At 40.0% G+C, this 17,467-nt stretch overlaps 1 protein-coding gene and 1 pseudogene across 2 annotated transcripts in view; one reads left to right on the forward strand and one right to left on the reverse strand.

Moving 5' to 3' along the window:
• Positions 1-8,737, reverse strand: part of LOC138169952 (palmitoyltransferase ZDHHC7-like) — a 23,224-nt pseudogene extending 14,487 nt beyond the window's left edge.
• Positions 8,738-9,541: 804 nt separating this feature from the next.
• MIB1 (MIB E3 ubiquitin protein ligase 1) overlaps positions 9,542-17,467 on the forward strand; it is a 173,627-nt gene continuing 165,701 nt past the window's right edge. Inside the window, exon 1 of one of the 2 annotated variants that reach the window (XM_069099761.1) lies at positions 9,542-9,803. In XM_069099761.1, the coding sequence (XP_068955862.1) occupies positions 9,575-9,803 (229 nt within the window). In that variant the 5' untranslated portion in view covers positions 9,542-9,574. The remainder of the gene's footprint in view (positions 9,804-17,467) is intronic. The other variant, XM_069099760.1, reaches the window with a different exon arrangement.

Consider the following 17,467-nt stretch of genomic DNA (forward strand, 5'->3'; position numbering starts at 1 on the left):
TTCCTTCCCTCTGTCCTCATAGGGTAGCATACCCTTACCTGGTAGTGCTCTGCCCAAAGGAATATAAATTTTGAACACTGAAACCTCTCAAGATATCTTAGGGTTTGTGGGCTAGATTTTTTTTTCTTAAGGACCTTGCCTTTAACCCAAATCACTGTGACTCTCACTGAGGTCTTCTGAACTCAGTCCCTATTGTCTCCAGATAGAAATACATGAGGTCAACAGGGGAAGATAAGTCACTCTCTTGGACTCCAGAAATCTACTGAGTCTTAGAGACCCAGATACTATGTGACTAGGACTTTTTATACCCTTAGATGACCAGGTAGCTGCATCAGGGACCCAGCATCAATAAGGTCCAGGGGACAGCTTTGCCCTACCAGGGGTGGGGAACCTGTGGACCACATGTGGCCCTCTAGGTCCTTAAGTGCTGCTCTTTGACTGAAAGTCTTATGTGGCCTTGAGGCCACAGGTTCGCCACCCCTGCCCTGGGCCTGCCCCAAGTTGGTTGTGGGTAGAGAGGGTGGGAAGAAAACTGTCAGGGTCAATCTTGTGGGCCAATCATGGTGGGGAGTGAGAATAGGGAGGGGTTTGCTCCACCCAACCACCCTGGGGCACTTTTGTCTTATTTTTAGGTTAAACTTCCCCATATTGTGGGAGGTAGGAAAGAAGCTGAATTAAGGAAAGAAACGGTGGTTTCTCTCTTACTTTCAAAGAATTAATAAGAGAAGATAGCATATACAGCAGAATGGTGTCCAGGGAGAAATATTTTGAACATGAAAATCAGAAAGATGATGATTGGAGTCAGGAAAGTAGTCTTGACTTTACTACTATTTTCAAAGCTCAATTTGGAAAGGCAGGAGCATTTGCACATAGTGGCACAATATAAATATAACTGGGATTTGTGTGTGTGCATGTGGTGGGGTGGTATGGGTGGGGGAGGGTCAGGGCAAGATAAGAATGAATACTCACCAATCAGAAACACTGAGTCCCACAGTGGCAGTGTGCCAACTTAAAGATGCTGGACAAGTGATTGTCCAGCCCTTCCTTGGAGATATCCAACGAGGGAGATCCCATTACCTCCAGAGGCATCTATTCCACTTTTGGACAGCCCTAAGTGTTAGGAAGTTTTCCCTTGCATCAAACCCAAATTTGTGGGGTCCTCCTTTTGTTCATTAGAGAAAAGGAGAAGAAATCTGATGCTATCTCCTTGTTATTGACCTTCAAATAATTGAAGATAGTTATCACATCCCCTGAAGTGTTTTCTCCAGGTTAAACATCCCCACTTCCTTCAACTAAACTGAACCAATATAAGAAAAATGACAATTCTACCTAAATTAATTTGCTTATTCAGTGCCATACCAATCGAAATGACGCGGGGGTCAGGGAATTCTGGAATGAATTCACCTACTCAAGCATTCTTTAAGTCAAGATGGCAAAGATTTATTGTTATGTTATACAGCTGGCAAGAGTTCTTAGGGAACCTGCAACCTTAGAGGGGCACAGTTAAAGTTTATATAGTCTAACTATAGTAAAACCTGTGCCAAATATGCTAAGTAGGTGAGTCAGGGCAGAATTAGGGAGTGGTTAAGAAGTGGTCAGTTCTTAAAGCAACATGCACTTTTAATATCTACTATGCAGGCATATTGCCCAGAATTCACTCAGAAATAGCCCAAGGGGGACTGCATGGAGGTGTGGTTTTAGGCTTGAAACATCACTAAGTCAGCTAGCCCTCAGGGCTGACCAAGCCGCTGCCCATCAATGTCATGTTTGACAAGATGGATGTTGGGAGTATACATATGTTCCAAGCCTAAGGCATACATAATGAGGGATTCAGGATGTATACAATGAGCTAGGGAGTTACTTATAGATAATTTAGTGCAGGATTCATAGGTACAGCTTGTTATTGTACCAAGGGGAGATAAACATTTGGCTGGGGCTTGATCATGAATGTCTGCTAGGCAAAGTACTGGCATAGGGAGAAGCAGGCAGAGATAATGCTCTGAGGCTAGTGGGATTTGAGGCTAGGGAGAAATGTGATTTTACAATCTGGGGTTCAAGCACAGGCACCCAAGTACCTCATTAAAACTACAAAAATTATTCTATAGAGCTAGAAAAAATAATAACAAAATCCATCTAGAAGATCAAGAATATTGGGGAATCAATTAAAAAAATGTGAAGGAAGGTGGCCTAGCAATACAAGATCTCAAACTATGTTATAGTGCAATAATCATCAAAACAATCTGGTACTGGCTAAGAAATAGAGTAGTGAACCAGTGAAATAGATTAGGTACACAATATATAGTAGTAAATGATCATAGCAATCTAGTGTTTGATAAACCCCCAAACCTAAGCTTTTGTGACAAGAACTCACTATTTCACAAAAAATTGCTGGGAAAGCTGAAAAGTAGTTTGGCAGAAACTAGGTATAGATCAATATCTTACACTATATATTGTATATCAAGATAAGGTCAAAATGGGTACATGATTTAGATTTAAAAGGTGATATCATAAGCACATTAGGGGAACATGGAATATTTTACCTTTTATATCTATGGATAAGGGAAGAACTTATGACCAAATAAGAGGTAGAGAGCATTATAAAATGTAAAATGGATAATTTTGATTACATTAAATTAAATACAAAACCAATGTATCCAAGATTAGAAAGAAAGGAGGAAAATTTTTTTTACTGCAAGTTTCTGTGATAAAGGCCTTATTTCTCAAATATATAGAGAACTGAATCAAATTGGTAAGAATTCAAGTCATTCCCCAATTCTTAAATGGCCAAAGGATATGAACGGGCAGTTTTCAGAAGAAGAAATCAAAGCTATCTATAGTTATATGAGAAAAAAAATGCTCTAAATCACTATTGATTAGAGAATTCAAATTAAAGATTGGCTAATATGATAGAAATGGGAAGTGACAAATATTGGAGGTGATATTAGGAAATTGGGACACTAATGTACTGTTTGTGGAGCTATGAACTGATCCAACCATTCTGGAGAACAATTTGGAACTATTTTCAAAGGACTGTGCCTACCTTTTGATCTGGCAATAACACTCCTAGGAAAAGGAAAAGGACCTATTTGTACAACAATATTTATGGCAATGCTTTTTGTGGTGACAAAGAATTGGAAATTGAGGTGATGCCCATCAACTGGGGAATGACATGCTGTGATTATGATGGAATACTCTTGTGCCATAAGAAATGATGAGCAGGATACTTTTAGAAAAACTTGGGAAGACTTATATTGAACTGATGCAAAGTAAAGTGAGCAGAACCAGGAGACTACTATATGCAATAATAAGCAATACAATGATCCAAGACAAATCTGAAGGACTTATGATGAAAAATGCTCTCCACCTTCAGAGAAAGAACTGATGGAGTCTGAATGCAGGTCAAAGCATACTTTTAAAAAATTTTATTTTTTTGTTATTGTTGTTTTTTTTTCAACATGGTTAATATGGAAATATGTTTTGTATGACTGCACATATATAATCTATATCAAATTGCTTGCCTTTTCAAAGGTGGGGGGATTTGGCACTTAAAATTAAAAAAAACTAATGTTAAAAATTATTTTTTATGTGTGAGAAAAAATTTTAAGTTCCTCTATGCCTATTTTAAGTTATTTTATTTTAATTTAATTTCTTAGCATAAATGGGTATTGTACTTTGTCAAAAGTTTTTTTCTGTATCTATTGAGATAATCATGTGGTTTTTAATGTTTTGGTTTTTTGGATGATTGTGTTGATTGTTTTCCTAATGCACCCAGTCTTCCTGGCATATATCCTATTTGATCATTATGAATGATTTCTTTGATAAATAGTTTTAATCTGTTTGATAGAACTTTGTTTAAAATTTTTGAGTAACTGTTCATTAATAATATTAGCATATAGTTTTCCTTCTATATTTTATCCTTCCCTGGTTTAGGTATTAGAATTGTATTTGTTGGGGTGGCTAGGTGGTGCAGTGAGTAAAGCGTCGGCCCCTGAGTTAGGAGGACCCAAGTCTGGTTCCAGCCTCAGACACTTAACACCCACACAAAAAAACTAGCTGTGTAACCTTGGGCAAGTTACTTAACCCCAATTGCCCTCCAAAATGAAAAAAAAAAAAAAAAAAATTGTATTTGTCATATAAAAAGATTCTGGTTGGGTGCTTTCTTTCTCAGCTTTTGAGAATAATTTGTGAAGTATGGGTACTAACTGTTCTTTAAAAGTTTGATAGAATTCTCCCGTGAATGCATCAGGACCAGAGGTTTTTTGTCTGTTCATTTTTTGTTTTGTTTTTGGTTTTTCCCCCTCTTTGGTAGTTCCCTTATAGCTATGTCAATTTTCTTTTCTGAGATTATTAGATTATTATATATTTTAGACCTCTATCTGGTTTTCTGATAGTTTGAGTATTTTATATTTTTGAATGTATTCCTCTTTATCTTTTGTGTTCTTAATTTTGTTAGAATATAATTGCACATAATATGTTCTATTATTTTTATTTCTTCTAGTTTCATTGTGATTTTAATCTTCCTCATTTGCTATATTATTGATTTGATTTTATGCCCTCTTCTTTTTGATCAGATTAGCTATAGATTTATCAATTAAAAAGAACTAGCTTTCATTTTGTAATTTTTTTTCTGTTTTTTGGGGGGGGTTAAAATTTGTTTCTCCTGTAATTTTTAATATCTCCTCCTTTGTGTCCATTTAAGATTTTTTGTTGGCTTTCTAATTTTTGAAAATGTATTTTCAGTTCACTAATCCTCTCTTTTTTATTTTCTTAATGTATGCTTGTAGAGATATGATTTTTTTTTCTCCTGAGGACTGATTTGGATGCGTCTCAGAAATTTTAGTATGTTATTTCATCATTATCATTTCCTTTCACAGAGTTATTGTTTCTATGATTTGTTATTTGACCACTCATTATTTAGGATTTCATTTTTAAGTCTCCATTTGAGCCTGTGCCTTTTGTTTGTGTCTTTGTGTTTGTTATGCTATCTGCCACTTACCTATACACTCCCTTGATCATTTATGTTTCTTCCTCATTTACCTCAAATTCTCTTCCATTGGTCCATGTCTTCCTACTCCCCCAGGTGCCAGTTGCCCTTACAAGTTCCAACTCCCCTTTTTCTAAGGCAGGACATGTACCAAATTTTCAAGTGCCAAATCCCTGCAGATGACACCTAGCCTATGGTCTCCATCACCCTTCACAGAACAGCTCTCTTGATCCACAGCAGCATTCATTAGTGGACTCCTCTCCCACTACCAAACAAAGTCTTCCTCTCTCCCACACCTTTTTTGATTCTTGCCCCCTTCAGTTCAGCTATCCCCCTGCTGGCTCTTCTGTTCCTGAGAGGCCACAGGGATCACCTTCTCCTCATTTGACTCAGGTATGTTATACACTCCCCTCTATCTGACCAATAATTCTATAGCAACTGCACTTTCTAAGATTATCAAGGGCATCTTAACAGCTAGCTCCAACAACTTCTTTTTAGTTCTCATACTTCTTGACTTCTTCATAGCTTTTGACATTATCAGCCACCCACTCCTTAGACACTCCCCACTTGGCTTTCATGACACTATTCTTTCCTGACTCTCCTAAGTAACTCCTTTTCCCAGTCTCCTTTGCTAGATCATCATCCATCTGCTACCCTTCAATATGGTAGACTTACTTCTGTCTGTGTTTCTTGATGATCCTCTTAGCTCCCATGGAGAACACAAGTCTATGGATATTTCCCAAGTCTGTATACACAGTACTAACTTCTATCCTGGACACCAGTCCAGTGAATGACAGATGACCATCTTCATTGGGATGATTCATTGTCATTTCAAACTCAGAAAGGCCAATATCAAGCTTATTATCTTGAGTAGCATGGTCTTAAGATGAATTTGATAGGAGTGTAGAGGATAGATTGGACAGGGGAGAAACTAAAATCAGATCACACTTCATTCAAATTGGAAGGGAATCCTCAAGACTTCGGGCAGCAAGGTGGCACAGGAGAGTGCCAGACCTCAATTCAGAAAGATTAAATTCTAATCTAGCCTCTGACACTTACTGTGTGACCCTGGGCAATTCATTTTTTTTTTTAAAGCAATTGGGGTTAACTTGCTCAAGGTTACATGGCCAGTTATTTTTTTGTGTGGGTGCCAAGTATCTGAGGCTGGAACTAATCCCGGGTCTCCAGATGCTGGGGCCGAGGCTCTTACTCACTGCACCACCTGGCTGCCTGTGGACAAATCATTTTTACCCCTGTTGCCTCAGTTGCCTCACCTGTAAAATGGAGATAACAAAGTACACAACTGCCATGTTTATCATGAGGATCAAAAGAAACCATCATTGTAAAGTGCTTAGCACAGTGCCTGGTACTATATAGTGGGTGCTATATAAATGTTAGCTATTATTATTACTAATTACCTAGTGGATCATGCAAAAATACCAGAAGCAGTGAGGAGATAGCAGGAGAGAATGATTTACATGCCTTCCTTCTGAGAAAAAGGATTATTCCTTTAGGAGAGTAGAGGTTATAATGAGAGAAGGGGGACTGACAATAAGGGGATTGAAAAGAATTTTTAAATCAGAGAGACAATTCATTCGGGAGAAGGTCACAGCTAAGCCACCCAGAGCATAAAGAGATAACTTACCTGTGTGTGAGGCAAGAGCTAGAACCCCAAAGGTAAACAGGAAAGTACCTTGTGGGATTGACCAAGTGTAGGTATAGTCTTGTATAGGGGTATCATAAGTTCAACTTGGCAATCTTTTTGTGAAATAATCAGGATTGTTAAAATTTCAATGTTATGTTTTGGAAACAGGGCAAATGGTACAAATTAGGCTTTGATGTACTGTTTTGTTGATTGTCCAGGTTTAAGAAAATAATGGAGAAGGGCAGCTAGGTGGGCAGTGAATAGAGCACTGGCCCTGGAGTCATGAGGACCTGAGTTCAAATGTGACCTCAGACACTTAACACTTACTAGCTGTGTGACCTTGGGCAAGTCACTTAACCCCAATTGCCCTGTTTTCTCCCCTCCAAAAAGCAAAAAAACCCCACCCCCAAATCCCCAAAAAACAAAACCAAAACAAACCAAAATCAAAACAACAAAAAACTCAAAAAATAACCCAAAACAAAAATAATGGAGAAAATGTCATTAATGCAGATGAAACTTAGAATTGGTATATGTGTGTTTATTTGGAGAGCTGGCTGTTAAACATTTTCCAGCACACCTCTCTAAATAAACCCATGTCCATTTGGGAAAGCACCATGGGAAATGTGGATCATCTCTGTGACGAACTTATTTTAGGTATCTAACTCATTGGCAGGTATCTAACTTAGAGAAGGAGAATATGTTCAGGGGAGAAATGTATGAGCTGGTACAGGAGTGAAAAGTCTGATACCACATGGTAATAATGCCTGCAAAGCTGAGAGAGTCAATTTGGTTAGACACCATGGGAAACACATGCTGTTATTCAGCAGTCCTACAATTCATGAGAAAGGGTAAAAGTCAACAGAGTTGGTGATTTGGGCAGATGCCAGGTTACAGAGATTAATTTGTAGGAAAGCAGTGGCACCTGAGGATGAAGATAAAGTCAGCTTCTATGAGAAGTATGGTATAGGGGTAGGACAGGAGCAGCCTTTCCTGTTCTTGAAATACAGTGGATACTACCACATTTCTACCAGTTGATAAGTATGGCGCATAAGATGTACAAGTATGCAGTTGCAGAGAGGGATTCCTAACGGGGAGGTACAATATGGCCTAACTCTAAAGGAGCCTCTTCTGTAGCACAGCAAGATAGTCATACAGATTATTAATAAACATTCAAGGACAAAAATTTACTGAGAATCTGTTGAAATATGAAATTGTAAACGAAACAGTTCTATTTGTACAGATGAAAGATCAAGAGAACAGAGATTGCAACAGCCTGATGTAAAATAACCACCAGGACAGCAGACACAAAGAAGCAAAATTCTCTTGTTACAGCTGTGGCCTGGATGGATGCAGGAATGATAAAGGCAGGGCAGGTGTGTGAGAAGCTGAATTTCAAAGACTAAGCACTGAATAACAAAATGGAGCCAGTGATGGAGGTTTTCCCAGACTGCAAAGAGTCAGCATCAGACCACAGCAGTTTGATACATTAATATGACATTAAAATAGAGAGACTCAGAGAAACATAACTACTTTATGCTTTAAATGATTTTAAATGGTTTTTAAAATGTAAAAATAAAACATTTGGTTTGGTTGTTTTTTTTTTAAACTTAGGTTTGAAAAGTGCTTTACACATACAACCTCAAAACAACCATAAAATGCGGAGTGCTTTACAATAGATATAAAAAAATGCTGTTACAAATGCTTTTGTGTAATTGGAACTCTCTCCATATACATTATATATATATATATATATATATGTTTCTGTCTTTAATTTCCTCGAGGTATATATCCCAAAGTATTCCCATATTTTCTAGAAGTTCCCGGCTTCAAGAAAATAAAACGTATTTTCAATAATGGCTTTGCTACTCCATACGTCCTGTTCCGATTTTGAAAAATGGTCACCAGCCCTTCGCCTCGTGACAGCCTACCACTGAGCCCATTAAAAAATCAGGACACGTCTGCAGCCCCGCCCTCTTCCGCTCGTAGCCAATAGGGCGCCTCAGAGCCAGCCTGCTGTTCAGTGGTGCTTCTCAGGGCCCCAAGCCGGGCGCTCCCAGAAGCAAGCTCCCTGCAAGTCCTGGGGCGAAACCCAACCGTCCAGAGCGCATGTGCGATCGTTCTCTGCTGAGTTTTTTTTTTTAATTGATCGGTTTCCTTCCTCCTTTCTTCTTCGCACCTCCCACCCGTTTTTTTTGAACCTTGGAGAAGCTTCCCCCCTCTTCTCCCCCCGCCTCTCTCCCCTCAGGAAAAGCAGCGGCTCCTGCGTTCGGTGCGTCAGTGCCCGGATGTGGAGCAGCCGTCGCCCCGCAGCAGCTCAGGGCGGGGAGGCCGCGGAGGGGCGGAGCGCGGCGCCGTGCGCGCGGGGGCTGGGAGCGGGGACGCGTTGGCCGCCCGGGCTGGCTAGACGCTGGGAGGTTCCTCCGCCACCATCGCCTGCGGGGGAGGAGCTGGAGGCGGCGGCGGCTGCGGTGAGGGGCCGGCCCGGGCGCGTCGGGGCCGGGGAGAAGAGAGCCGTGCCGCAAAGTTTCCCCTCCGCCGCCCCCGTCTCCTCGGTGGGCGAAGGCTCCCCCTCGGTCGCTCGCCCCTCGCGCTCCCGGCCGGGGGATAGCGTTGTCTCCTGGCGGCTGTCGCTGTAGCCTGGCTCCGGAGCTCGGAGGAAGCGGGGGAGTCTCCGCCCACGCCCCCCTTCCCTCTCGCAGCCCCCCGCCGCCGAGCCGGGAGCCGGGCTCAGGCCCGAGCGGGGGCCGGGGCGGCGGTGGCAGCGGCCGCGGCGGCGGCTGGGGAGCGGGTGCGTTCGCCGAGGTGACCGCGCCACCGCCCCGCTGAGCAACCCCCGCCTCCCCCGGGCTTCGCTGCTGCAGCCGCCGCCGCCGAGCGTCCGGCCTCGGCCCGGCTCCCTCACGGGCCCCCCGGCTGCAGCAGCGGAGCCCCCCGCCCGGGCCCCGATGAGTAACTCCCGGAACAACCGGGTGATGGTGGAAGGGGTCGGGGCTCGGGTGGTCCGGGGCCCGGACTGGAAGTGGGGGAAGCAGGACGGCGGCGAGGGCCATGTGGGCACCGTGCGCAGCTTCGAGAGCCCCGAAGAGGTGGTGGTGGTGTGGGACAACGGCACCGCCGCCAACTACCGCTGCTCCGGGGCCTACGACCTCCGCATCCTGGACAGTGCCCCCACAGGTGAGGCCGGGAGGATGGGGGGAGGGGCGGGAGCCACGCGGGGACTAGGACCCCCCCCCCCCCCCCCAGTCCCCTGGTCGCGTCCGGGCTCGGACCACACAAAGCTCCCGGAAAGACAGGTGGCCGGTGATTTCCCTTTCCTTCCCCCGGGAAGGGGGTAGCCGGCAGTCTAATGCAAAGCAGCTTTTGAAATTCATCCGTGATAACTCACCGATAGTGAGTGTGGGGAAGGGGGGGCGTTGCTGTGCCAGATGGCTGGCAGAAGAGGGGGCACCGAGACTCTGGGCTCGTTGGGATAATAGAGGTTTTTCCGCTTCATCTCTTGGAGTGGCTTCGTAGTTGAATAGTTGTTGAAAGGTCGTAGCCTTGTCTACGCTCAGTGTTTGGTATCTTAAGAGATCCGGGGGTGGGGTTGGGGAGGGAGGAATTGAAAAAGTTGCGGAGGTTTTGTACTATTTTTTGTGCTTATTTTGACACCGCAGGTAGCCTTTTGCATAGCCTTTTTGGTTAGTGTCCTTGTCAACAAACCTCATATTGTTAAGTCTAAGAATTAGTGAGCGTTGTTAAATGCCATTTAAAAAAATTCTGAACTTAGCAAGACTACCTTTCATATGAGAATGTAATATGCTCACGGGACTTTAATAGTTAACTTAATATTTATAAAGTGAGAATTTACTTCTTAAATTAATAGCCGTCGTCTTTTATATGCTATAACCTTACCGTACTGTATTTACACTTCTTTTTCAAAGATTTGAAATTCTTTTCTAGTTTTCAGGATTTTCCCCCACTATTTTTCAGATGAGATTGTTCTGAATTGTAATGCTTAAGTTTTGCTAAATAATGAGATTTTTCTAAATTGTAATCCTTAAATTTTACTAAAAGTCAACAAGCATTTATTGAGTGCTTGCTATGTCCCAGGCACTAAACCAAAGAAATAAAATAGTCCCTCTCATTAAGAAACTCACATTCTAATGGGGTAGACAACGTGCAAACCGCTTTGTATAGACAAGATATACTGTATACAGGGTACATTGGAAGCAATCTCAGAGGGAAAGCATCAGCATTAAGAGGGACTGGGAAAGGCTTCTTTTCTCCAGAAGGTGGGATTTTAGCTGAAAGTTGAGGGATATAGTTTGGAGCCTTGAAGTGGGTGACAGATATTGTGATCAGCAAGGAATAGATATTTTTAAGTTTTTAAATTATTTAAACTAATTTTGAGAAAATAAAAAAAAATATTTTGATAGTAGCTCAAATCTGTGTCCTTACCATACCTCAGCCATTTGGAGGGACCCCTGGGATGTAGCTGTAATTATAGGTTTGAAGGGAAATTAAATAGCAACTTAATGCAATATCATTAAAGTATCATGTATTGATGTGCTTTTCTAAACTATAAAGATTACGTATAGCTTTTCTAAAACATAAAGATTATGTATAGCACGTTTTGTACTATGTACTTATGTTGATTATTATAATTACCTTCCCCAAAACAAACATTTTCAGATAGAACCTTACTTGATTTTTTTGGATTTTAAGTTCATTTGATTTACAGACTAGTTTCACGCATAATTGAGTATTATTTTCTGCAACTGATCCCATTCACGTCATCTGTTCATTTAATTATGTATCGAAGTTCAGGGGTTTTTCTTTTTAAAACACAGAAATCGCAGACCTTTACTCCTGGTGTTGCTTTAAATGTGAGAACTCTGGCAGGTCAGGGCAGTATTTATACAAACATGTTTCCAAATGTTTACTATTGGTTGTCTTTTTAATTTGATTAAACAAATAATTACTAAGTGTCTGCTGAATGCAAGGAACTGTCCAAGGTGTTGGGGATACTCCCTCTCCCCCCCATCATCATGAGAAATAACAAAGCACTGTACTCTAGGAATAAATGTTCTACTGGTGTATATATATATAACATGTAACCACCTAAGTAAAATACCTGATAATCTGAGAATTTTAGATAGAATGTTGGTCTTGGGGAAGCAAGTAAGAGACTGCAATGGAGAATGCTGAAAGAGAGTAATATGGATAGTCAGAGACTATTGACATTTTATTGCAAGTCATGAGGCTTACAGAGCACTCAGATGCTGTGTCCTGCTCTCAAAGAGCTTGGCATCCTGTTTGACATTCATTTATATGATATTATCTTGGGGTTGACTTAATGATTCAATAAATTTTGTTGGGTGCCTAGGCTGTTGGGTGAAAAATAAAGATAAATAATCCTTGGAGCTCCAGGATCTTACAGTCTAGGGGAGATAAACTATCATTTATATCAGAGGGTTACAAATATGTGCTATGAGATTTCAGAGGATGTTAATACTTCTTCCTGGGGGCAGAAATACACAAAATAATTTTAAATATTTTGCAGTATTTTATGACAGTCATCCTTTGATTATTTTAAGGATCTGTACTGTCATTTAATTTCTGTGATTATACCTTTTGTCATTACAGATCACAGTCTTTATATGTCTTCCCTCATCTTATCATCATATTTATATAATAACATGAGGAGAAAGACAGAAAAGGGAGTCAAGATAGTCAAGTACTAGCATTTGGTGGAGTTGATTACCCACTCTTCTAATAATTTTTTATTAGTGGTGGATCCTTTAGAAATCATATGAACTCTAGGAGTGGGAGGCAACACATCTACTAGATGTTAAGTTGCTTGTGGTGACTAATTTTTCCCTCACACAAGCTGTAGACTTTGAAGTGTGGTTTTTTTAATTAAGCTCTATGAATTTTATATATGTTATAAAATTGCTCATATTTTGCATTTTTCTATATGGTTTGTATGTTTAGTCATTTTTCAGCCGGGTCTTACTGAGTCCTTTTGGGGTTTTCTTGGCAAAGATACTGGAGTGTTTTGTTATTTCTTTTTCTGGCTCATTTTTACAGATGAGGAAACTGAGGCAAACATGGTTAAATGACTCGCCTAGAATCACAGAGCTTAGTGTCTGAGGCTAAATTTGAACTCAGGAAGATGATTCTTCCTCACTTCTGTTACTATCCACTGTGCTGCCACCTAGGACACCTAGTTTGCATTTTTCTAGGAGGCTCCTATGAGTAGGTGCTACTATGCAACTTCTTTGGCATTCTCTTGTATTAATTGCTCCTTGCTTAGCAGTTATATTTCTTCTCCATGATTTGTAAGCAGACTACCTTAATTTCTTTTAAATTCAGTTTTATTCTGTTTTAAATTCTGAATTCTCTCCCTCTCTTATCTTCCTCATCTGTTGAGAAAGTAAGTAAAACAAAACCTGTTACATATACTTATAATGAAGCAAAACAGTTCCCACATTAACCATGTCCTAACCATTTACTTCCTTTAAAAATGTCCAAAAAAAATCTGCTCCATTTTGCACTTCGAGTATGTCACCTCTCCATGTGGAGGTGGATGGCAAATTTTATCATGGGTCCTTGGGAACTAGGATTACTTCCATTCTGTTTATCAGAGGACCCAAGTCTTTCACAGTTGTTTGTCTGTTGTATTGTATAAATTGTTCTGCTTCTGTTCAGTTCACCTTGCATCAGGTCATGCAAGTCCTCAGATTTTTCTTTCTTTCTTTTTTAAAATTTATTTATTTTTATTTTACAACATTCAGTTGCACAAGTTTTTTGAGTTCCAAATTTTCTCACCCCCTTCTCCTCTTTCCTTCTCCCTCCAGATGTATTCTGATATAGGTTTTACGTATACTTTCACATTAAACATATTTTTACAGTAGTCAAGTTTTAAAGAAGAATTATAACTAATGGAATGAACCATGAGAAAGAAGAAACAAAACAAAAAAAAGTAAATAGTTTGCTTCAATCTGCATTCAGATTCTGTATTTCTTCCTCTGGATGTGGATAGCCTTTTCCATCATGAGTCTTTTGGAGTTGTCTTAGAACCTTGCATTGCTGAGAGGAGCCCAGTCTATCAAAGTTAGTCATCACAGATACAATGTCTGTAATTGTGTACAATGTTCTGTACGATGCTTCCCTCACTCAACCTCAGGTTTTTCTAAAACCATTCCTCTTGTCATTCTTGTAGCACAATTCCATCACATATATAAACTGAAGCTTGTTTAGTCATTCTCCAGTTGATAGGTACACCCTCTCAGTTTCCAGTTATTTACCACCATGAAAAAAATTTCTATAAATATTTTTGTCCACATGAGATTTTTCCTTTATCTCTTTGGAATAAAGACTTAGTAGTGGTATTGATGGGTCAAAGACTATATACCGATTCATTAGCTTTTTGGGCACACTGTAGTTCTAAATTGCTTTCTAGAATGGCTAGACCAGTTAATAGCTCCACCACCTATAGTGCATTAATGTACCTGTTTTCTGACAACCCTTCCAGTATTAGTCATTTTCCTTTTTTTTTTTTTACCAACTTAGCCAATCTGGTGGGTGTGGGAGGCGGTACTTCAGAGTTGTTTTAATTTTAATTTCTCTAATTATTAGTGATTTATAATTTCTTAAATGTGACTTGATAACTTGGACTTTTCATCTGAAAACTTTATATTTATATGCTTTGACCCTTTATCAATTGGGGAAATAGCTCTTATAAATTTTAATCAGTTATAGGAACTTTATCAAAGAAACTAGCTACAAAGATGTTTTTACTCCATAATTTCCCACTTCTCTTCCAAGTTTAGCTGTATTAGTTTTGTTTGTCTAAAAACTTTTTTTTTTCCTTTTTGGAGGGGGGAGGGCAGGGCAGTTGGGGTTAAGTGACTTGCCCAAGGTCACATGGCTAGTGTTAAGTGTCTGAGGCAGGATTTGAACTCAGGTCCTCCTGACTTCAGGGCCAGTGCTCTACTCACTGTACCACCTAAACACCCTGTCTAAAAACTTTTTAATTTTATGTAATCAAAATCGTTCGTTTTACCTCCTTTGAATCTTTCTTTTGCTGGGTCATGAACAAGATCTTCCTCATCCATAGATCTGACAGACAGTTTCTTTATTGCTCCGTTGATTTGTTTATTATGGCACCCATTTGTTTATAGTATGTATCATTTGCCGCTTAGATTGGTGTACATGTTGTGAGATTTTGGTCTATACCAAGTTTCTGCTACACTGATTTACAGTTTTCCCTGGAGTTTTTGTCTGATAGTTCTTGCCACAATAACTGGCATCTTTGGGTTTATCAAACACTGTCAGTATGCCAGTTTGCCTCTACAATGTGTGCCTAATCTGTTCCACTGATCAATCTATCTCTTACCCAGTGTCAATTTTTCAAAACGATTGTGGCTTTGTAGTATAGTTTTGTGATCTGGTATTGCCATCCCATTCCCCCTTTATCCCTTCAATTTTCTTGATATTCTTGATGGAATTTATGGAGGAGTTCAGGTGAGTTCCTGCATTCACTCCACCATCTTGGCTCTGCCCCCTTTCCTTGATATTCTTGACCTTCGTGTCCTTTAAAAATTATTTTTCTAGCTCTCTACAGTAATCCTTTGGTAGTTTGATTAGTATGGCCCTTAGTAAGTAGATTAATTTAGGTTGCATTGTCATTTTTATTATATTTATTAGGCTTACCCTTAAGCAATTAATATTTCTCCAGTTATCTATATCTGCTTTTGTGTAAAGAGTGTTCTATTGTGTTTATTTGGTTCCCATGTGTGTCTTGGCTTTTAGACTTAAAAGTATTTGATACTTTAAACTGTAATTACTTTAAATGAAATTTCTCTATCTCTTTTGCTCAATTTTGTTTGCAATACACAGAAATACTGATGATTTGTGTGGGTTTATTTTATATCCTATAACTTTGCTAAAGTTTTTCTTTCATTTAGTTTTTTAGTTGACTAGGGTTCTCTAAGTAAATTATTATATCTTTGCAAAAAGTGATAATTTTGTTTTCTCATTGCCTATGCTTATTTTTTCAATTTATTTTTCTTCTGTTATTACTGCAGCTAGCATTTCTAGCGCTATGTTGAGTGGTAATGGTGATAATGACCATCCTTGCTTTACCCTCATCTTATTAGAAAGGCCTTTCCATTATCTCCTTTATGGATAATATTGGATCTTGGTTTTACATAGATACTACTTACCATTTTAAGAAAACGATTCCTAAGCTTTCCAGTATTTTTAACAGGAATGGGTGTTGTATCTTGTCAGAAGCTTTTTTTTTGTATCTATTATATATAACCACGTGATATTTTGGTTATTTTGTTGTTGTTGTTACTGATATGGTCAATTATGTTCATTATTTTCCTAATATTAAACCAGCCCTGCATTCCTGGTATAAATCTAGCCTGAATAGTGCTATCTTTGGGACTTTCAGTAGACTGCTTCTGGAATCAGCCACTAGCCTGCTAGGAGGCTTTGCAGGTTCAGTGTGATTGAACTGCAGGCTTCTCTTTGGTCTGAGATTTCTGCCCTCATTATTTTCCTGTGGGCTCTACCCTGAGCTATAGGGTAGAAACAAATTCTCACTTCTAGTTTCAGAGCCACACAGCTATTGTTTGATTCTTGAAATTGCTACTTGTTTAGTACTCAACTAGGGCCTTGGACCAATGCTCTCTGCCCCAGATCACTTCTCTCTGTTCTGGACCTGTGACCTGAAGCTGTTTAGGGGGTGACAGAGCTGCCCAATGGCACCTGTTCCTGCTTCCTGTGCTAGTTTAGCAATTCCCTTCAATTGCTTTCTGCCCCATTGCTTTCTGCCTTGTTGCCTAGGCTCAGCTCTCTTTTGATTCCTGGTCTTCATTTCTAATAAGCCTCTGGTATGTGCAACCCTCTCTGTCTCCTCAAACCTTCCTGGGCTGGAAAAATGACTTATTGTGACTTTTTCTGGGGTTTCCTTATCAGAATTCAGTCATGTGTCTTTTCTAGATCTTTGTGGAAGAGGTTTGTTGGGCCAGCTGGTCTCTACTTCTTCCTGTTACTCCACTATCTTGACTCCTCAGGCCACCTTAATTTTCAGGAGACAGGATTTAATCCACACTAGGTACAAATTAGTGGTATAAGTGAGCATTATTAAAACAAACCTTTTCCATGGAGATCTTTCACTGGGTTTGCTGATAATAAAAATATTGAAAACAAAAAGCTAGGGTGTAGCTGATTATTTAGAACAAGATAGCTTTGTGGATATTTTCCCATTTGTCTTCCCCACACATCCCAGCTTCTTATCTTTTAGTAATTTTGCTGTTCTGTGGCACCGTTAGAGGGATAACTAGGTGGCAAAATGGAGTAGAGAACTAGACCTGGAATTTAGAAGACCTGAGTTCAAATGTGATCTCAGATACTTAGTAGTTATGTGACCTTGGAAAAGTTACTTAACCCTGTTTGTCTCAGTTTCCTCATCTGTAAAATGAGTTGGAGAAACACATAGAAACAGTCCAGTATCTTTGCCAAGAAAACCCCAGAAGGGGTCTCAAAGAATTGGAAAGAACTGAAATTATTGAGTGACAACAACAAAGCACCTTTAGCAGAGAGGTAGCTTGGGATAGTTAAAGGACAATTACCTTTCATTTCTCTTGGCATGTGTGGAGGGAGCTAGAGAGAAGTTGACTAAGAGCATGAGCTTTCAAGAGGAATCTCCTATTTTCTTAGATTTTACCCAATTCTGCAATTTGGGAAGTAGAAGAATACATCTTCACCTTCCCTTAGTCCTCTAGGCCACTACACTACTGAAAACAGTGCAAGAATAGTGAATTTGTAGTCAGAGAACGTGC

Source organism: Petaurus breviceps, unplaced genomic scaffold (genome assembly GCF_028583685.1).
Source record: "Petaurus breviceps papuanus isolate PSGF00001 unplaced genomic scaffold, PetGlider_PUasm1.0 38, whole genome shotgun sequence".
Classification (NCBI taxonomy): domain Eukaryota; kingdom Metazoa; phylum Chordata; class Mammalia; order Diprotodontia; family Petauridae; genus Petaurus; species Petaurus breviceps.